Source organism: Danio rerio, chromosome 9, assembly GCF_052040795.2.
Source record: "Danio rerio strain M-AB ecotype USA chromosome 9, GRCz13ab, whole genome shotgun sequence".
In the NCBI taxonomy this organism is placed as follows: domain Eukaryota; kingdom Metazoa; phylum Chordata; class Actinopteri; order Cypriniformes; family Danionidae; genus Danio; species Danio rerio.
Genome location: NC_141029.1, coordinates 57,328,717 through 57,351,756, shown reverse-complemented (window position 1 = coordinate 57,351,756; position 23,040 = coordinate 57,328,717). Strand labels below are relative to the sequence as shown.

The following is a 23,040-nucleotide window of genomic DNA, read 5'->3' as shown; positions in this document are numbered from 1 at the left end:
TATTCCTTTGCTGGAGATTAGAACTGAATTTAGAAATAGTTTTGACACAAAACAAAGAAAAATTAAATATGTGGGCTGATGGATGTGTTTAGTGGAGTGAGTTTCCACCGTTTCCTCACTCCACCAAAGTAAAGGAGTAAAGTAAAGAGTAAAAGTAAAGAGCACACCTGTCAACCCTCCTGTTTTTCCCGGGATTCTTCTGTATTTTACAGTTCTATCCCATTATCTTCCCATAAAGGTATTTTCCTGTATTTCTCCCATATTTTAAATTTTTCTATGAAGGGTGGCAAATAAACATTGAATGGCCGATCCTCCCTATACGCAACTCATTCCACCGAACAACCAGGGGTCGCCCCTTACTCTTAAATGTGAGTCTGTTCTGTGCTTTTTTTAGGCATGAAAACAATAAATATTAAAATGGAGGGAAACCCTTTCCTTTTCATTACAGGTCGCCCCTCCTATGCAATCCTCAAAACAGTCATATAGCGGTGCGTGACTGTCAGCTGACGCGCCCCATAGTGAGTTTCCCAAATGGATTCTGTACACACAATTTTTTCACAAGTAATTTTGTCATAGCATATTAAATGCTTTTATTATAGCGTTAGATGTGTGCATTTTTTAAGTGACACTTTCTTTTATTTAATGTAAACAAACAAAAAATCCAAATAAATGAGATTGACTCGTTGCTCTGTAATCAGAATGTGTAAGTTATTCAGTGAAGATTAATGAGATTTGATAACTTGATTCTATATTATTATAATAGCTATTAATTTTAATGTATACTATTTTTTTTCCTTTTATAAATGATAATAATAAGTCATATTAATGACCTTTTAGCCTTTTATTTACAACTTAACAGCTCCAGAATAACTTTAGTAATATGGGAATTTATATTGGTGGAGGGGGGGGGGGGGGGGTATATATAAAAGATATCTCTTATTATGGTGGGCATATCCCTTATTTCCACATCCCAATGTTGACAGGCATGAAAGACAAAGTAAAGAGGCTGAATGGAGGAGGCTCGTTATTTATCCGTGCGCTGCAGATGCGCTGTTTAACTGTTATCTTGCTAGTTTCAGTTTTTACACAAAGCTCCGCCATGTAAATAGCGAATTCGTAATTGAGCGACGCAACTGCCTCTTAAAGGGAATGTGAGATGAGACTCTGATTGGTTTAATGCACGTTATGTTTAAAACACATCCAGAACTCTTTAAGAGAATAAGCACAACCCTGTTAGACCATGCGCCGGGCGCAGAGCACATTTATCCATCCTTAAAATGGAAAAAGACGACTCAGACACGCTCTTAATGCTTTTGCACAATGAGCTTTAGACTATGTGCTTAGATCAGTAAAGTAGAGCCCATAGAGTGACACCCGATGTTAATATAATTTGTTATATGGATAAAGTTGATTTACATCATGATGAGCCTTTTAATTCTGAGCATATAAACCTCAGCATTTGCACCAAACTGTATTTTCCCCTTATTCTAACAACATCATAGTAATATCATAATACCCATGATGCACCTAATATATTACACTCAACAACAAACAAATATGCAGACATTTTCTTTAAAACATGATGTCTAAAAGTTTAATGTTACTCTTTGCAAAACTGAGATGTTTTAGTCTATGATTTCATATGTCGGGCTCTGCGTCTTTCATATTCACTGGGATTGTAAGATCAGTTCTGTCTGATTATGATCTTCTGACCTGTGTTATAGTGTTTTGTACAGTATCCGAGGTCTTTCTCGTCCCGGATGAGGAACTGAGGTAAAGTCAGACCATCAGCCACCTGAACGGGCCCTTTATCCAGCCACTCAAAAATCAGGTCATTCATGGTGTATCCGACTGAAAGACAAGCAGAAACACAGTCATTATTTAAATTAATGATTCACCCCAAAATTAAAACAGGTCACTGGTTTCCAGCTTCAAAATGGAGTCAAACGGGTTTAGAACAAGTGAAGAGAGAGTAAATGATGATGGAACTTTCAGTTTTGGGTGAAATAATTCGTTTTAGACTTGAGTAATCTGACAAAATACATTACAAGTTACTATTTAAAGAATGTATATTATTTAATACAATTGGATTAATCATATTTCAGTAGCACTTTTACAATGTAGATTGTGTCAAAGCAGCTGAACACTGATGTTCTAGTGAACTGAAACTCTGCCAGTCCAGTTAGTTCAGTTCAGTGTGGTTTAATAATCACTGCTGAGAGTCCAAACACTGAAGAGCAAATCCATCCATGCGCAGCTCCACAAGTCCCAAACCAAGCAAGCCAGTCGCGACAGTTTAGCTTATGAACTGATGTAAAATACATTTTAAAAGTAACCTGTTCAATAAACACAGACTCAGACTCACAGCTCTCCAGCTGCATGGTACACGTCTGAACATCCATAGGGAAATTCTTCAGATCCATCGGACAGGACAGTATTAACGTCAGCCTACAAACAGTGAGGAAAAACACAACATTATAGATATTCCAGCAGTGCTTTAGTGATTTTAAAAGAAGTCTAATCTGCTCTACAGGGCTGCATTTATCAGGTAAAATATACAGTATAAATCAAGAAATGGTATTATAATTTATTCTGCAGTGCTGTTGAATGCTTGATTCTGTCCAAGGTGTTTGGTTATTGTCAGATAAAGGCACAGCTAAAGTAGTTCCGGCAGGTTTGAGCGCATTACAGCTCCATATCACTCCGCTGAACGATTACAATTATTATATCCTGAACATAACTAGAACATAACCTGTACACAACTAGAACATAACCTGAACATAACTAGAACATAACCTGAACATAACTAGAACATAACCTGAACACAACTAGAACATAACCTGAACACAACTAGAACATAACATGAACACAACTAGAACATAACATGAACATAACCTGAACACAGCTAGAACATAACATGAACATAACCAGAACATAACCTGAACACAGCTAGAACATTACATGAACATAACCTGAACACAGCTAGAACATAACATGAACAAAACTAGAACACAACCTGAACACAGCTAGAACATAATTTGAACATAACTAGAACATAACCTGAACACAGCTAGAACATAACTAGAACATAACCTGAACACAACTGGAACATAACTTGAACACAACTAGAACATAACCTGAACACAGCTAGAACATAACCTGAACATAACTAGAACATAACCTGAACACAACTGGAACATAACTTGAACACAACTAGAACATAACCTGAACACAGCTAGAACATAATTTGAACATAACTAGAACATAACCTGAACACAGCTAGAACACAACTGGAACATAACTTGAACACAACTAGAACATAACCTGAACACAGCTAGAACATAACCTGAACACAGCTAGAACATAACCTGAACATAACTAGAACATAACCTGAACACAGCTAGAACATAACCTGAACATAACTAGAACATAACCTGAACACAGCTAGAACATAACCTGAACATAACTAGAACATAACTTGAACACAACTAGAACATAACCTGAACACAGCTAGAACATAACCTGAACATAACTAGAACATAACCTGAACACAGCTAGAACATAACCTGAACATAACTAGAACATAACCTGAACACAGCTAGAACATAACCTGAACATAACTAGAACATAACTTGAACACAACTAGAACATAACCTGAACACAGCTAGAACATAACCTGAACATAACTAGAACATAACCTGAACACAGCTAGAACATAACCTGAACATAACTAGAACATAACCTGAACACAGCTAGAACATAACTAGAACAAAACCTGAACGCAACTAGAACATAACCTGAACACAACTGGAACATAACTTGAACACAACTAGAACATAACCTGAACACAACTAAAACATAACTTGAACACAACTAGAACATAACATGAACACAACTAGAACATAACCTGAACACAGCTGGAACATAACTAGAACAAAACCTGAACGCAACTAGAACATAACCTAAACACAACTAGAACAGAACCTAAACACAACTAGAACATAACCTGAACACAACTAGAACAGAACATAACCTAAATATAACTAGTTCAGAACCTGAACTAAACCAGAACATAGCCTGAAAATAATCTGAACCTAACCAGAACAGAACCAGCACATAACCTATACATAAGCAGCACAGTCACTGAATATAACCTAAACAACCTTAACTAAACAAACAGAACCTGAAAAGAACATAACCTCAATGTAATTAGAACAGAACCAGCATATAACCTGTACATAAGCAGCACAAAATCTGAACATAACCTGAACAGAATTAGCAGATAGCCTGAACATGACATGGACATACCCAGAACATAACCTGAACACAAGTAGAACATATACTGCACATAACCTCAACACAACTAGAACATAACCAGAACATAACCTGAACATAACCTAAACAGAACCTGAACGGAACATAACCTAAATAAAACCTCAAACACTCTAATGGCTAATGGACAAACGGCTGCTTCTCACTCAGGGCTGCTGTTTAGGCTAATAAGGGAGAGATGGCCACTAGTGGGCGGGGCTTTCCCACTCTGATGACACGTACAAAGGGAGAATGTCAATCAAAGTGTTTCTGCAGACTGTTACACCAGATACAATTAATTCATGTTGACCATTAGAGGCTGGAGATATTCACACACTGCTGACACACAACTTGGTTTACACCCCTTAGAAAAGTGAGTTCTGCATAATAGGTGCACTTTAAGCGTTACAATTGAGTGCAGATGGCTTTATGTAATGGAAACACCTCTAAAGTGATTTCTCAGCAGCTTGAAGCGGATGTGGACTTGATGATGACTTATGCATGAGTCTCCAGCGTATGACAGACTCAAGTGCTGTGATTTATATAAATAGAGCATCATTTATGAAAACTAGGACAGCGTCACATCAGCTTATTTTACAGACAGATCGCACCGGGGATTCTTTGTTTCTCGAAGCGTATGTGGATTTTCAATAAGAGCTGCAAATATCTGCCGTCAGCTCATGTTCAAGAAGTTTAGTTGAGTTAATGTTTACTTTTGGGTGGCGCGGTGGCTCAGTGGTTAGCGCTGTCGCCTCACAGCAAGAATGTCACTAGTTTGAGTCCCGGCTGGGACAGTTAGCGTTTTTGTGTGGAGTTTGCATGTTCTCCCCGTATTGGCGTGGGTTTCCTCCAGGTGCTCGGGTTTTCCCCACAGTCCAAACACATGCACTATAGGGGAATTGATCAACTAAATTGGCCATATTATTAGAGAATTTTCTATTTATATATATATATATATTTTACTTATGAACATATTTATAAATATTTATATTACTATTTTAGTAAATTTATCATGTGCTTTTTCATATTTATTATTAATATAATCTTTCATTTTAGTGCTTCTGCTTAAACCAAATTAATTTCAGTTAGTTGCCTAAACAAAATAATTGTAATATTAATTATATTATTTATGTGCAATTTTCTTTCTATTTATATATGCATTTTTCATTTTAAATTTGTTATTTGCATGTATTACTTGGGGCTGGACAATAATTCGATATATCAATATGTAACAGAGGCCAGCTAGTAAGTGCTGTGCAGGTAAACCTCACTCCTCTGACCTCTAAAGGTGCTCTAGTGACCGATGCTAGAGGCAATGGTCTTTAGCCTCCTTGGTAGAGCAACCGACTCCCATGCGGATGGTCACCGATTCGATACCAGCTCAGAGCGGGTTGGGTGGTGTCGGACCGGCGGGGTTACATTGGTGCCGTGACCCGGATGGGAGTGAGGTTTAGGGGGACGTGTAACAGAGGCCAGCTAGTGTGTGCTGTGCAGGTAAACCTCATTTCTCTGACCTCTAAAGGTGCTCTAGTGACAGAAACTAGGACCAGCGGGGTTACAAATATATGTCATGATAGTTTTTTTTTAATAACGATGATTTGATTTTTAAACTAATTTCTGGAATTTCGATATAAATTTGCATATATATATATATATATATATATATATATATATATATATATATATATATTAGCGCTGTCAAAATTAACGCGTTAACACATGCGATTAATTTTAAATAATTAACGCGTTAAAAAAAATTAACGCAATTAACGCAGTTCAGGTTTTTTTTACTTCCTGTTGTGGTGGACGTGTGTTCAACATGCAATAAATGTGGATAACACCAAAGAAGCACTTTTTGAAGGCAAGTTCCAGTATAAAACAATTAGTCGCATCACCAGGCTCTCCAGAGTTTCATGCAATTTCGGGTGTTTCATTTTTAACTTTCGACTTCTGTTGTAAGTTGATACCGCATGGCGAACAGAAAGAAAATCCTCCTCATTTCGTGACTCGTGTTTCTTTAAGTTAAGGTTCCTTTTAAGGCTACACGGTAGAATTTTAATAAGAGTATAATCTTAATCATATTAAAATCGGAGTATTGGTGTCTTATGTGAATGTACTCAGAACGTCTGGTGAAGTCGCAAGCTGTCAAAGACAGGGCATTACTCTACCTTTCAGCATGAGCCCTCCATGTTTAGCGTGTTTCCTCATTAAACGCAATGAAAGTGTATGCTTCGCGTTGTTGTGTCAGAATCCTTGTGAAATACAGTAATACTTTAGGACGCTTAGTATGGCGTGCGGAATGGGTCAATAACTTGACGCTGCAACGTGCACTCGTCTCACTGAACGTGACGTCTGCGTCTGCCGAACGTGACGTCTGCGTCAGCCGAACGTGACGTCTGCGTCTGCCGAACGTGTCGTCTGCGTCTGCCACATTACTGTTCCGCTGCTTTAACGTGACGTCTGCGTCACGTCTGCGTCTGCTTCAAGGGTTTGCAGCACATTGCTCTTATTTCTGCTTTATTATACCTATTCATTCTCTATCAGTGTTTTCACTTATCCACAGTTATGTTTCATTTGCAATTAAGTGCTTTTTAACTTTCTTATTTATAGCTATTTATTCCAAACGGTAATATTTATACAAATGATAAACATTTTGGTATGCCATATATGGTTATTCCTATATTGCTTCTTTTATTGTGGTTACAGCACAAAATTTCTTTGTCAAAAGCATCCAAGTGTGTTTAGTGATTTGCAAATGACTGTGTGTAATGTTTTGCCAAAAGTGTGAAGCTGACAATGTGCTTACAGTTGTGCAGATCTAGCCTTGTGTTTTACTCTATTAGTGTACGGTTTTGCTAATTGTAGGAAAAGTTTAATTTTAGTGTGTTAGCAATAATAAAAAACTGTAACTGGGTATTAGGTATAAACTATTATATTTATCTACAATACATATGTTAAATATAAGTCTTCAATAAATATGTTAAACAGGAGCTATAAATAAATAATCTTCAATAAATATGGAAGGCAATGTTGCAGTATGGAAGAGGAAGCATGGAGGGGAGGAAGATTGGTAAACAGGAGACAGGGGATGGGATTTTTTTTTATATATTGAAATGTACACATCACCAGAAAGCTGAATAAAACACTTTACATTTGTTGTATGGTTTTTATTAGGATAGGGCAATATTTAGCTTTCAGTCTATCACTGTTTGGTGAATACAGTATGTTCATGTACTTTGTAGCAATACCTCTGAAACAAATCAAACCCAGATTATATCAGTATTAATCAGTTAGAAATTATACGAGTGTTTAAGATTGATTACCGCAGTGTGTAAATGAAGCAAATAGATTTATCTTGAATGAGGCGTGTGTGTTCTGTACGGTGTTAAAATTGTGTTTTGTTATAGTGTTGTAAAGTTTTGGATAAAGTGTTTCATTTTGCAAAAGTTCTGATGTGTTCTGCTGTTTGTGTGTGTGGATGTGGAAATTGTGTGTAGTGTTTTGACAAAATGAGCCTTCATTTCAAAATTGTGCTTGAGCAATCAAAAAAAAAAAAACTGTAAATGAACATTGACTCACTTACAGTTTTTTTTACACACAATTACTTGTACTTCAGACACAATGACTACAACATGTGATGTGACTGATGTACCAACCCCCTGAACCAATTCTGCTAAACTACAAGCACAATTCCTGCTTTACTCTCAAATTGCAGGTTAAAAACACACTTTTTTCAAAACACAACACACAATTCTCTGCATTTTGCTCAATTTTCATGCCGAAAAGCTCTTGTTTTTACAAGGAGCACACTGTCATTCACAATTGTAAAGTCAGTTTTCCTACTTTGCATACTAACTCATCACATGAGTAAACACCTGTCACACAGAATTGCAATTTAGGAATCAGAGCTCATCTGGTTTATAACTGGTTCACTGCCCACACATGTTTTTTAGTTGTTTATCTCCTTCCATATTCTCCATTCCTTAATTATATTGAGGATTTTTTTTCTGCTTGGGGATAGAAAGTGTGTATGACTGAAATCCACACAATTTACAGTTTTCCCAATTGTTTACACACATTTTCTGAAAGCATGCCTCATATTGTCAGAACTCTAGGGTGAAACCCTTTAATTCTCCTGCAAAATGAAACACAATTAACACAATGTGATTTCTTCTCAACATGGTATTTTGTTTTCAAATGACGCACACAAACCATCACATCAATAGACATTTATAAGAAGCAGTTGAACACTGATGTGCTGAATGTAAAACACTCTGACCAATTCTTCTCCATTCATCATAATGACTTACTGTCAGCCTTTTTCGTTTAGTGTTACAGTTACTACAGACAGTACATAGGCCTACAGAAATGCATTGTAAAATACTTCAGAATATTGTTTTTATACAAAACACACAAATACCAAATATATTTTACTGTATTTTCAGTTTACAGAGTGTTCATCCCAACCAACACAAAGGTGCACATAATGTGGTCTTCATTTGCCATTAACAGAAGGATTTACAGAATACTGTTAGTAAAAAACGAAAAATAAAGTGTGGATTTCGGCATACACTTTCCATCCCCAAGCAGGAAAAAAATCTTTAATATGATTAAGGAATGGAGAATATGGAAGGAGATAAACAACTAAAAAACATGGGTGGACAGTGTACCAGTTATAAACCAGATGAGCTCTGATTCCTAAATTGCAATTCTGTGTGACAGGTGTTTACTCATGTGATGAGTTAGTATGCAAAGTAGGACAACTGACTTTACAATTGTGAATGACAGTGTGTTCCTTGTTAAAACAAGAGATTTTCTGCATGCAAAATGCAGAGAATTGTGTGTAGTGTTTTGAAAAAAGTGTTTTAAACGCGCAATTTGAGTGTAAAGCAGGAATTGTGCTTGTAGTTAAGCTGCATTGGTTCAGGGGGTTGGTGCATCAGTTACATGTTGTAGTCATTGTGTCTGAAGTACAAGTAATTGTGTGTAAACAATTGGGAAAAACTGTAATAGTGACATTCTGCCACCTACTGGCGATTTTAGTTTTTAGTTTAGATGTAACATTTAAAGCAAATTTTTATTATTTTTAATTATTTCAAATAACATTAGGCTATTCAACGTTTTAGGATTAAACATCACTGTTTTGGTTATTATTATGAATGGTTCGGGGTTTGGGTAATATTAGGAAATAATATTACAATTTAAAATAATGCTTTTCTATTTTAATATACTTATTTATTTATGTGATGCAAAGTTAAATTTTTTGACACTATTATGTCGCATGATCCTTCAGTGTATTGTCAAAGTTGTGCTGTTAAATGTTTTTCTATGATATTTTTACAGGATTGATTGATTGAATCCTGGCAAATTATTATTCAAAATATAAATACAATGTAACATTATTGCTGAATAAAAATATACATTTTCTTTCAAAAAAGAAAGGAAACAAATGAAAAATAAAGTAGGTTATGTTTTTTTTATTTGTCAAAGAATCCCAATAATATGTTTTAAACGTAAAATAAAAAAGAAAGGTGCTTTAAAAACAACACAATAATGGTTAATGTAATTTTCTATTTTTCTAATATTTTACAGCAAAAGTATCAGATCTAACAGGCGATAGTGATCGATGAGTTGGTCATCACTGATATGCGGTAGGCTACATTGAACATGTAAAAAATTTAAACACAATAAGTCTCAAATGTAAAACAAATTAAAAAAGGATTTTACAAAACTTAACGACATGAATATATTAATAAACAACCTAAACTTTACCTCCGGAGACATTTGTTATTTTTGTTATACATTTTTTATACGTTTTAATGCTATCTTGAAAACAAATATCATTATATATTAACATATTTATATTTAATTTGCACATAATTATTGTATATTGTATAAGTTAGCCGGCAAAAAGCAGACAGACGCACTAAAAACTGCTGAAAAATATATATATTAAAAAAAAAGGTAGACGTAGACGTCATGTAACAAGTAAGACGTTGATGTCACGTCCATTGAGAGGAATGTATGAAGGGCAAGAAAATTGTGCACTGCCTCACACACTGCACTGAGCCGTGTGAGCAGCGTGTTATGATACGTGTTAGCAAAAAAATAAATAAATAACTTCACTGCTACACGTGAATCACGCGTAACGTCTGGCTTGACACTTCACTGCCACACGTGATTTACGTGACGTCTACGTGACGTCAACGTCACGTCAACGTCACGTCTGCGTCTTAAATCGCATGGATTTAATAGCAAAAAAAAATATTTTTTAAGACGTCAGTGAGACGTTCGGTGAGACGAGTGCACGTTGCAGCGTCAGGTTAAAGAGCTCGGAGGAGCGCCATAGCTTAGTTTAGGACGCTTAGCAAATTTGATGAACGTGATCATGCGTGTTGAATCTGAGGGGAGTCGCTCCAGTATGGAAGGCCGTTGGGGCCAAAACGTCTGCAGCGCGTTGTGTGTGTGTCTGTGTCAGGCCCGTTGAGGGGTGTCAGGGGTGAAGTGAGCGACGTATCTGAGTAGGGGGCAGAGGGGTGTGCAATGTATTTAACGACCGGTTTGCAAGAAATTATCATTCATTTGCGGGCATTTGGGAGTCTCTGTGCACTTGCGGGATACTCCTAGTCTTAGCAACTGGATGAATGTAAAGGAGGACTGAGCAAAATTGTTTCTACTCTAAAATTAATGTTCTCAACTCACAGCAATAAAACTTTACAATGAGTGCAACAGTTTGTATTCTATAGTTTATTATTATAGTTTTTCATTTTCCATATCTGCAATTCCTGTATTTTGGCATTTTTTTGCAGTCCACTTAGAATCCAACATGGAAATCAATGTTTTCTTTATTGGTATTGATTGTTTTAAAATTTAAACGTCATTAATATGCCTGTGTTTTAATTTCAGTAATAAATATGGCTGTCAGGCCAGGATCTTGATGGTTTATTGTGGGTATGTTGTTTACATGAAGAAATCTGTTACAAGTTAAACTAAAAATTCTATTAAACAATTATATTTTGAATTTTAATATTTTTTCTTGCGTTTACATTAATTTTACATTTAAATAGGCAAAATTACAAGTTTCAGGATTTTAAATGCGATTAATCGCGATTAATCACGATTATTTTTTTTAAAAAAGGTGCGATTAATTAGTAAATTTTTTTTAATCGATTGACAGCACTAATATTTATATATAAGATCTTATACATTGTATCATTTGTCACTGAATGACACTCAGTGCTCAGTCGTCAGAAAGAGCGTGATGTCGCTTGTGCGATGACGTATGTCACAGACACGCTGCTGTCAGCACTCAGCAGTTCGCTCTGTCGCAGAAAGTTTTAGCTACAAAATGAGAGCCATCAATACAGTTGTGAATGAACAAGCGTCCACGAGTAGTAATGCAGATGAAGTAGTTGATGAGCGAGGAAAGACTAATGCAGTGGTGTGCAAGTTCAGATAAACCTATAGTTTCAGTGCTCTGCAAAATGTGCGGGAGAGTGATGCCGACTAGTCCTAACCCTTTCTGATTTGGGGTTGTAGTTTCTCATCATTTGTTTCTGATTTGTAATCATTTTAATGTGTCAGTTAACACTGGTTTGATCTCAGACTCCTGCATTGTTCTGGCTGTTTAATAATGTCAGTCAGAGAGGACTCCACATTTAGTGTTTTACTCTATAACACGCTTTAAAGTCAATGCTGAGCTTCTCTTCAATCCTCAGATCATCCTAAACGAGCAGACGGAGATTTCATCAGGTTTATCTGATCCTGTCTTCAGCTTCAGGGAATGGAGACGCTGAATTCAGCTTTAATTGATAACGACTGCACTCGTTTTCATCTGCTTTTGCTGCTGGCATATCTCTGAAAATTCATTACAAAGCCTTGATGTCTAACAGCGTGACCAAATCCACCAGAGAAATACCTGGATTCATGTGCAATGCCTTTATATTGGATTAAAACCAAAACTGGAAGCATAAAACAGCTCTGATATCTGTATGATTAACGGATTTGTTTAATTCTGTGATGTTATTTGGTTTATTTTGATCTGGGCTGTTGAATTATTAGTAAATGATGCACATTTAAGGTGTTACACATTATTTTCTAATAATTCAGCAGCCTGAAGTGCACTACTGTGCTTGTACACCACTGTTGAGATGTTGTATCCGAGAGTGTATTAGTCAGGTGTGTGTCCTCCTCAAGCGTCTCCTGTGTGCATCACTAGTGTCCTCCACATCTCCTCCTCCTCCTTCTGTTGTGTTCTGATGTGATTTCTGACTGTTGTAGCTGTGAAATAGCTCTAATCATTCAGCGGAGTGATATGAAGCTGTAATGCACTCAAACCTGCCGGAACTACTTTAGCTGTGCCTTTTTTGCAAAACATCCCCTGAGTAATGGAGAGCTAGTGAAGCAGGGCAGGCATTCTCAATGTGTTTAATGTAAACCCAGCGCAAGATCCTTCATGAACAAACGGTCATACCTGATGCTGTACAGAACGGTTCCGTCCTTGAAGATCCTCAGGAGTTTGTTGTCTGTCGTAACGTCGTGAAAATTTGCTCCTTTCTCGTTGGCGAAGAACAGGTCAGGCTTCCAGATGGAGTCCAGCATGGACGGGTCCAGATCCAGAGACGAGTCCGGATACTCGCTGTAGGCCAGTCGAGGGTCGTTCCACTTCTGCCGGAGGAAAATGTTCACCCTGTAGTCCTGAAAGATAGATGCGCTTACTCTATTTACTCCATTTATTGCCTCTCATATGGAGAATGAAGCCTCATGCATTGCTCAAGTGTGAGTTTCTCAGACTTCAACAGAGTGTCAAAATCTTGATGCTTCTGTGGGTCTCTAGTCTGCATTCTCTATTGGATTGGGGTCAGGTGATTGGCTGGGCCATTCTACAGCTTGATTTTCTTTCTCTGAAAGAATCCAAGAGTCTCGTTGGCTGTGTTTTGGATCATTGTCTTGCTGAAATGGTTTGATCTTCATCCTCCTGCTAATGTGGATGTTGGACTGAAGCAGCTGATATTCATTTACACTGAGGAAGGGCAGAGGCTTGCTGAAGAACCACTGAGAGATTTCAGCTGCTGTCTGGGCTTTCACTGCCTCCCTATATGTGTTCAATACTGCGTCATTACATTGTATTATGCATAACTTCCCTTCTAATTTGTTTAGATTGTTTTCTTTGCATATGTGGATTTATTTGTTTGTTACCAACCAGTGAAGATTTCAAGTGAACAGCACCTTCAGAAATATGTTTTCTGAGAAAAATGCTGACGTGTTCAGCTCTTCTAATGATATACAGTTGGAGGAATAAGTATTGATGTGCATGTTATTTATTTTAGCCATTCATAATTTGCATAATCTCTGCCTATATACTACAATTACGTAAGCAATGTAAAACACACAGGGCCTCAATCATTAAATATTCCCTAAACATGGGAGTAATTTGCATATTCAGAAATGTAGGAGTGACTTTCGAAACTTTACGAAAGCTCTGCTAATTAACCAATGATCCTTAAACATCAGCATTGACAATTAGCATAATCCCGCCTTTAAATGGTAAATGTATGTTATTTTATTCCAATCATGTGTAAATAGGGCTCATTCACAATTAGGAGAATCCCAGCCTACAGCAGTCAACATTAGAAGTGAATCAACAGAGCGATCAAGATTTTAACACTGAAGAATAATCAGACTTCAACTGAGTGTTAAAATCTTGATGCTTCTGTGGGTCTCATCTCTTAAATCTGAGCCTAATTCTGTATTCTCTATTGGATTCGGATCAGGTGATTGGCTGAGCCATTCTACAGCTTGATTTTCTTTCTCTGAAAGCATCTGCGAGTCTCGTTGGCTGTGTTTTGGATCGATGTCTTGCTGAAATGTCCACCCTGGTTTGATCTTCATCCTCCTGATAATGTGGATGATGCTAATATTCGGCACAAATCCATCAGTTTCCCCTTTCTGGCTGTTCTTTTTATGAATGAACTATGTAGAAGCTCTGTCCATGAGTGTTTCCTCGTGGGTTAGGAACGCTATATTTCATTGCACAACAATAATCTATCAGGCTTTTTGGCTAAAAATAGAGAAATCACGGTCTCATTAGTTGTTATTAGATTATTTTTTCACTCCTGCTGAGCATGAACTAAGCTGTTGAATGGTCAGTGTATGAGGCGGCTAGGCTAAGCTAGCTTCAATTTTAATTTAATTATTCTCTAATCCAGGGGTGTCAAACTCAATTGCTGGAGGGCCGAAGCCCTGCACAGTTTAGTTCCAACCCTGCTCCAACACACTTACCTGTAGGTTTCAAACAAGCCTGAAGGACTCAATTAGTTTGATCAGGTGTGTTTAATTAGGGTTGGAACTAAACTGTGCAGAGCTGCGGCCCTTTTGGAACTGAGTTTGACACCTGTGCTCTAATCGGTTGCCTAATATGTGGTGAATATACCTCCATAATGTATACTGCAGTCCTTATTTTGTCTGTCTTTCTCAGATATTTAATTCAATTTAATTCAGCTTTATTTGTATAGCTTTTTTACAATGTAGATTGTGTCAAAGCAGCTTAACATAAAAGATCATAGTAACTGGATCAGGGTAGTTCAGTTTTTAGTGTTTAAGTTCAGTTCAGTTCAGTTTAGCTCAGTTCAGTGTGGTTTGAAATCATTACTGAGAGTCCAAACACTGAAGAGCAAATTCATCGATGCGCAGCTCTACCAGTCCTGAACCATGCAAACCAGTGGACCTGTTCACCAAAAATGACTTATTATATTCCTGGCAATGTCTGACACCGGCGCATTCACATTGAAAAAGCCGTGCCAGGCACGAAAGCTTGACAGGCGTAGCAACAGTAACTAAGGAGGGCGGGGCTTAGCGAAGGATCACCTGTAAATGGGGCTCATTCATAATCAGTGTCTAAATAACAGCTTGGTAAGCATTTTAAAACATACAGGTCCTTATTTAATAAACCCAGCTGTGTAAATACTGTTGAAGTCAGAATTATTAGCGCCCCTGTTTATTTTTTTCCCTAATTTCTGTTTAATGGAGGGAAGATTGTTTCAGCACATTTCTAATCATAATAGTTTTAATAACTCATTTCTAATAACTGATTTATTTTATCTTTGCCATGATGACAGCACATAATATTTTACTTGATATTTTTCAAGACACTTCTATACAGCTTAAAGTGACATTTAAAGGCTTAACTAGGGTATAGAGTAACTAGGCAGGTTAGGGTAATTAGGCAAGTTATTGTATAATAATGGTTTGTTTTGTAGATTATTGAAAACAAATATAGCTTAAAGGGGCTAATAATATTGACCTTTAAATGTTTCAAAAAAATTTAAACTGCTTTTATTCTAGCCGAAATAAAACAAATAAGAATTTCTCCAGAAGAAAAAAATATTATCAGACACACTGTGAACATTTCCTGAATCTGTTCAACATCATTTGAGAAATATTTACCAAAGAAAACAAAATCTAAGGGGGGCGAATAATTTTGACTTAAATTATATATATATATATATATATATATATATATATATATATATATATATATATATATTTTTTTTTTTTTTTTTTAAATAGCTTAAAGAGGCTAATAATTTTGTCCCAAAAATGGGTTTTAAAAAATAAAAAATTAAAAACGGCTTTCATTTTAGCCGAAATAAATCAAATAAGACTTTCCAGAAGAAACAATTTTATACTGTGAAAATTTCCTGAATCTGTTAAAAATCATTTGGGAAATATTAAAAATATATATATATATATATCAAAAGGGGGCTAATAATTCTGACTTCAACTGTAAGTCATTTTTAATGAGGTTTTGCTTGTTGGTACCAAATTAACACTCTCCAAAACTGACAGCTTTTCTCTCTCAATTGACGAGTCTGGGTGTCATCCTTGACAGCACCCTATCTTTTAATTCTCACATCAATAACATCACCCGGTCTGCTTACTTCCACCTACGCAACATTAACCGTCTCCGCCCTTGTCTTACCCCTCACACCACTGCTGTTCTCCTTCATAGCCTTGTCACATCTCGTTTAGATTACTGCAACTCTCTTCACTTTTGTCTCACTCATAAATCTCTCCGTAAGCTTCATTTGGTCCAGAACTCAGCTGCCCGTATCATCACCAGAACCCCTTCTTCTCGTCACATCACCCCTGTCCTGCAGCAGCTTCACTGGTTACCTGTTCATTTTCCAATTGACTTTAAAATCTTGATGTTAACATTCAAAGCCATCCACAATCTCGCCCCTCCATATTTGTCTGCCCTCATACACATTTTTGTTCCTTCTCGCACCCTGCGATCTTCTTCCTCCCTCCACTTGTCTGTTCCCTCTTCTCGCCTTTCAACTATGGGCAACAGAGCATTTAGCCGCTCTGCTGCAAGGCTTTGGAACTCACTACCACCTGCCATCAGAAACACTGACTCCCTTACACTGTTCAAATCAAGACTCAAAACCCACTTATTTAAGATGGCTTTTAATACTTAATTTTATTTGCACTATTGCTGTGTATATTTTATTATTTCTCTTGTTGTTTTATTGCTCTTGTTGATTGTACGGTGTCCTTGAGTTACATTTACATTTACATTTAGTCATTTAGCAGACGCTTTTATCCAAAGCGACTTACAAATGAGGACAAGGAAGCAATTTACACAACCAAGAGCAACAATGAATAAGTGCTATAGGCAAGTTTCAGGTCTGTAAAGTCTAAGAAGGGAAGTGTTAGTAGTTTTTTTTTTTTTTTTTTTTTTTTTTTTGTACAATTAGTGTGATATTCAAAGAGGCAATTGCAGCTTAGGAAGTGAAGTGGAGACTAAATAGTTGAGATTTTAGTCGTTTCTTGAAAATAGCGAGTGACTCTGCTGTTCTGATGCAGTTAGGGAGTTCATTCCACCAACTGGGCAGATTGAGCGTGAGCGTTCGCGAAAGTGATTTTTTTCCTCTTTGGGATGGAACCACGAGGCGACGTTCATTCACAGAACGCAAGTTTCTGGAAGGCACATAGATCTGCAGAAGTGAGTGCAGATAAGAAGGTGCTAGGCCAGAAGTCACTTTGTAGGCAAACATCAGAGTTTTGAATTTGATGCGAGCAGCAACTGGCAGCCAGTGCAAACGGACTAGCAGTGGAGTGACATGTGCTCGTTTAGGTTCATTGAAGACAACTCGTGCTGCTGCATTCTGGAGCAGTTGAAGAGGCTTGATAGAGTTAGCTGGAAGCCCAGCTAGTAGAGAGTTGCAGTAATCCAGTTTGGAGAGAACAAGAGCTTGAACAAGGAGTTGAGCTGCATGTTCAGATAAGAAGGGTCGGATCTTTCTGATGTTATAGAGTGCAAATCTGCAAGATCGAGCAGTTCTAGAAATGTGGTCAGAGAAGTTTAGTTGGTCATCAATCGTTACTCCAAGGCTTTTCACCATTTTGGATGCAGTAATGGTTGCCCCGTCCATCTGGATTGAAAAGTTATGGTGTAGAGTCGGGTTGGCAGAAACTACAAGCATTTCCGTTTTTGCGAGGTTCAGCTGAAGATGATGATCTTTCATCCAGTGTGAAATATCCAACAGGCAGGCTGAGATACGAGCTGGAACTGAGGGACCATCAGGATGAAAAGAGAGGTATAGCTGGGTGTCATCAGCATAGCAGTGGTAGGAGAATCCATGTCTCTGGATGACTGGTCCTAGAGATGATGTGTAGATGGAGAAGAGAAGTGGCCCAAGAACAGAGCCTTGAGGTACCCCAGTGTTTAGATGCTGTAGGTTGGACACCTCTCCCCTCCAAGACACCCTGAATGACCTGTCAGAGAGGTAAGATCTAAACCATTGTATAACAGTGCCCGCAACGCCCAGTGACTCGAGCGTAGATAGCAGGATCTGGTGGTTGACAGTGTCAAAAGCAGCTGACAAGTCCAGCAAAATGAGGACTGATGATTTAGAGTCTGCTTTAGCCAGTCTGAGATCCTCCACGACCGAGAGCAGGGCAGTCTCAGTTGAGTGGCCTTTCTTAAAGCCGGATTGCTTGTTGTCCATGAGATTGTTTTGAGTAAGAAAGTCCAGGACTTGATTGAACACTACTTTCTCCAGAATCTTGGCCATGAATGGAAGCAGGGATACTGGTCTGTAGTTTTCAAGTAGCGTATGGTCCAGGTTGGGTTTCTTTAGCAGTGGGGTTACCCTAGCCTGCTTAAATGTAGTGGGGAATAAACCAGAGTCAAGAGATGTGTTAATTATGTGAGTCAGTGTTGGTATGACTGCAGGAGAGATGGCTTGCAAGAGATGAGAGGGAATGGGATCGAGTGGACAGGTGGTTGCATGGCTAGATAGCACAAGTTTGGACACCTCAGACTCAGAGAGCTGAGAAAAAGAGGTGAGTGTGTGTGGTGTTGGTGTTGTATCTTGCGTGTTTGTTGTAGGTGCAGCAAATTGAGCACTGATTTTTGCAGTTTTGGTGCAGAAGAATGTAGCAAAGTCATCAGTAGTAAGTGTGGAGGATGCGGGTGGAGGAGGAGGATAGAGGAGGGAGGAAAATGTTTTAAAAAGTAGGCGAGGATTAGTGGCATTGTTGATTTTCAGACGGTAATACGTCTGCTTTGCAGAAGTAACCTCAGCTGAGAAAGAGGACAGAAGAGTTTGGTATGTTAAGAGGTGTGCAGGATTTTTAGTTTTCCGCCAAATTCTCTCTGCAGCCCGAAGTTTTGAGCGATGCTCACGGAGAGCATCCGAGAGCCAGGGTGCAGGAGGACTGGCACGGGCTGGCCTGGATGCAAGAGGACATAATCGGTCTAGACATGATGCTAGTGTGGAGCAGAGTGTATTAGTGGCACTGTTCGAATCAAGTGCAGTGAGTTTGCGAGATGGAGGAAGAGAGTCTGAAACAATGGTGGATAGTCTGTTGGGTGAGAGAGATCGTAGGTTTCTGCGAAAGGTAACCAGTGTTGGAGTGTGTGGCGGCTCAGGAGTAATGTGGATGTTGAGAGACAGAAGGAAATGATCAGATATTTGTAGTGGAGTTACTATTGTTTGATCAGTGAAGCAGTGTCGTGTGTAAATAAGGTCTAGCTGAAGTAGGTGCTCTTTTTAGGTCAAAAGAGGCAAGCAGAGTCTGAAAGTCTGCAGCTTGCGGTTTGTCAACGTAAATGTTGAAGTCACCTAGCACCAATAAGGGAGTGGCAAAATTAGAAAAAGATGAGAGAAGAACATCCAGTTCATCTAGGAAGTGACCTAATTTACCTGGTGGGCGGTAGATGACAACCACATTTATGTAGAAGGGGTGGATAATGGTGACTGCATGGAATTCAAAGGAGCTGATTGTTGGCAGGGACGGTATCAGAGTAAATTTCCATTCTTTGGAAATTAGTAGTCCAGTCCCACCCCCTCTCCCTGTCTGACGAGGAGTGTGGGAAAAAGAGAAATTAGCAGAAAGAGTAGCATGTGTAGCAGTGTCCTCCGGCCTCAACCAGGTCTCAGTTAGAGCCATGAGATTATAGTCAGAATATGTAGCTATGGAGGTAATAAAATCAGCCTTGTTAACAGCTGATTGACAATTCCAGAGGCCCACGGAGAGAGAGAGTTGTGAAATAGTAGATACATGTATTGAACGAAGGTTGTGAGGATTACGCCTGCAGCGTACCTCCCGTGTTTTGCGAGTGTTAGTAACAACAGGAATTAGAAAACACATAATAAAAGTGCACTGACAACAAAAAATAAGTGTAAAGTAAAACAATACAGTAAAGTACTCAAGTGCTTTGTCGGTGTCTTTGCTCGGTGGTTGCTAGAAAGGCGCCTTTAAATAAAATGTATTATTATTATTAATCTCATGTTGACTTCAGAGGGACACTTGATACTGAAAACACTAGATTTACCAAATTTGTGCACAACATCTCAGTTACTTTTATAGGCATTTGTCGAGTTTTCATGTTCAGTTTTGATACAGCAGCGTCATAATAGACAGCCATCAATAAAGAAGCTTGTCTTGAAGCATCCCCTTCTCTCATCCTGAGCCGTTCAGCAACTTCAGACACATTTCTTCTGTGTGCTTTTGTTAAAAGTTGACACTATAGAAATACCACATCATTCAAGGTTTTCCTGAGAGGAAGCTCTTTGAAAACTCTGCTGAATGGTTGAATGAGAAAGACGTTCTGTTCCAATCGTAAAACAAAAAAATGAACAGCATTCAGAACCTATAGAACGTGCATGAGCTGGAGAATTAATAACCAAGGTCAGTTGCATCTGTTAATTTCCTCAATAAAATGCAGAGCTGTTTGTCAAATTAGTTGTTAGAGTGTTTGTATTTATACACTCACCAACCACTTTATTATTACTAGTACCATCCGAATGTGTCAGCAGAAATGGAGACTCATCAGAGCAGCAACATTTCTCCAATCTTCTATTGTCCAGTTTTGGTGAGTCTGTGTGAATTGTAGCCTCAGTTTCCTGTTCTTAGCTGACAGGAGCGGCACCCGGTGTGCTCTTCTGCTGCTGTAGCCCATCTGCCTCAAGGTTGGCCGTGTTGTGTGTTCAGAGATGCTCTTCTGCAGAGCTCGGTTGTAACGAGTGCTTATTTGAGTTACTGTTGCCTTTCTATCAGCTGGAGCCAGTCTGGCCATTCTCCTCTGGCATCAACAAGGCATTTGCGCCCACAGAACTGCCGCTCACTGGATATTTCCTCTTTGTCGGAGCATTCTCTGTAAAGCCTAGAGATGGTTGTGCGTGAAAATCCCAGTAGATCAGCAGTTTCTGAAATACTCAGATCAGCCCGTCTGGCAGCAACAACCATGCCACATTTAAAGTCACTTAAATTCTTCCCCATTCTGATGCTCACTTTGAATTGCAGCAGATCGTCTTGATCATGTCTACATGCCTAAACGCATTGAGTTGCTGCCATGTGATTGGCTGATTACAAATTTGTGTTAACGAGCAGTTGTACAGGTGTACCTAATAAAGTGGCCGGTAAGTGTAATTACACAAATAATGCACTCTAGTGTATTCTAGTGTTTTATTCACACCTGCAGAAATATTTGATAAATCTGATATTCTGAGTTGTCTGTAGGTCAGCGTTCATTAGTGTCTCTGTACGATTGGTTGCTGATCAAAAGCACATAAACAAAATTAGCATTTGATCAAAGCAGCTTCAGTCCAGTGTGTGTTTAATATCCAGATGAGCTGCTCTGGGATTCTGTAATACTCCCTGGAAGAGCAGAATGAGTCCTGACTGCAGATTTGAGGATTGTTTACCCCTGAAGCCTCAGAAACCCTAAAAACCTTCAACTAATCGCGCTCAAATGCAGACCTGCTAGCAGATCCAGACCAACATTTGCTGCTCGTCACTTATATATGAGTAAAACACAAGAGATTTAATGCTTGTGCAGAGAGGAGAACATTGGGGGAATGTTTAAGAACTCATTTACAGAAAAATGTGTATTTCCTATTGAGTAAACTCTGCCCTAAATATAAACTAAGTGGGATTTTATTCATATTTGTTTTTTATTGATGTGAACTCAGAATTTTTTTTGACATCATGCATGAACACAAACCTGAACGTCTATATTTTTGTTTGATAAAGTCTAATATATTACAGATTGATAATTCAAGTTATTAAAGCTAAATATATTTGTGTAATAAATATATATATATATATATGTATGCGTGTGTGTGTGTGTGTGTGTGTGTGTGTGTGTATAATGTAATAAATGAGTAGACTTTTGCTTAAACTACTTAATTAAAATAGCTTGAAACAGCAGAATTGTACATTTTTTAAGGGGAAAACTGAACTGTTATGTTCAATCCACTTAAATTTGTAAAAGCGATTAAGTTAACTTAATCAATATGTATTAGGACAAGGTGTGTGTGTGTGTGTGTGTGTGTGTGTGTGTGTGTGTGTGTGTGTGTGTGTGTGTGTGTGTGTGTGTGTGTGTGTGTGTGTGTGTGTGTGTGTGTGTGTGTGTGTGTCCAGTCTGAGGTGGAGAGCACTCTTGTGCAGGTCTTCATTCAGGATGTCTCTGTACATCGCTGCATTCATCTTTCCCTCTATCCTGACTAGTCTTCCAGTTCCTGCTGCTGAAACACATCCCCACAGCATGATGCCAACACCACCATGCTGCACTGTAGGGATGCTGTTAGCCTGCTGATGAGCGCTGCCTGCTGTTCTCCAAACGCCTGGCGTTCACTCCAAACAGTTCAGTTTGAGTCTCATCAGAGCAGAGAGTTTAGTTTCTGATGCTCTGAGAGTCCTTCAGATGGTAAACTCCAGGCGGGGAGTGTCTTCCGTCTGCCCGCTCTACCATACAGACGCCTGATTGGTGGATTGCTGCACAGATGGTTGTCCTTCTGTAAGCTTCTCCTCTCTCCACAGAAGAACGCTGGAGCTCAGATAGAGTGACCATCGAGTTATTGATCACCTCCCTGACTGAGGCTCTTCTCCCCCGATCACTCAGCTTAGATGTCCGGCCAGCTCTAGGAAGAGTCCTGGTGGTTAAACATCTTCCACTTATTGATGATGGAGGCCGCTGTGCTCATTGGAGCTTTCAGAGCAGCAGAAATGTTTCTGTAAGCTTCCCCAGCCTTGTGCCTCCAGACAATCCTGTCTCTGAGGTCTACAGACAGTTCCTTTGTCTTCATGCTTGGTTTGTGCTTTGTCACGCACTGTCAACCCTGGGTGCTTATATAGACAGGTGTAGCGTTTTCAGATCATGTCCATCAGCTGAATTGAGCACAGGTGAACTCCAATGAAGCTGCTGAAACATCTCAA

General features: G+C 38.5%; 1 protein-coding gene across 2 annotated transcripts in view; it reads right to left on the bottom strand.

The window, feature by feature from the left end:
• The window catches only part of glra2 (glycine receptor, alpha 2), a 56,857-nt gene that overhangs the window by 14,299 nt on the left and 19,518 nt on the right, over positions 1-23,040 (bottom strand). For both annotated transcript variants that reach the window (XM_087267139.1, NM_001167899.1), the window contains 3 exon segments: positions 12,785-13,008; positions 2,366-2,448; positions 1,714-1,851 (listed from right to left, as the gene is read on the bottom strand). In XM_087267139.1, the coding sequence (XP_087123265.1) occupies positions 1,714-1,851; positions 2,366-2,448; positions 12,785-13,008 (445 nt within the window).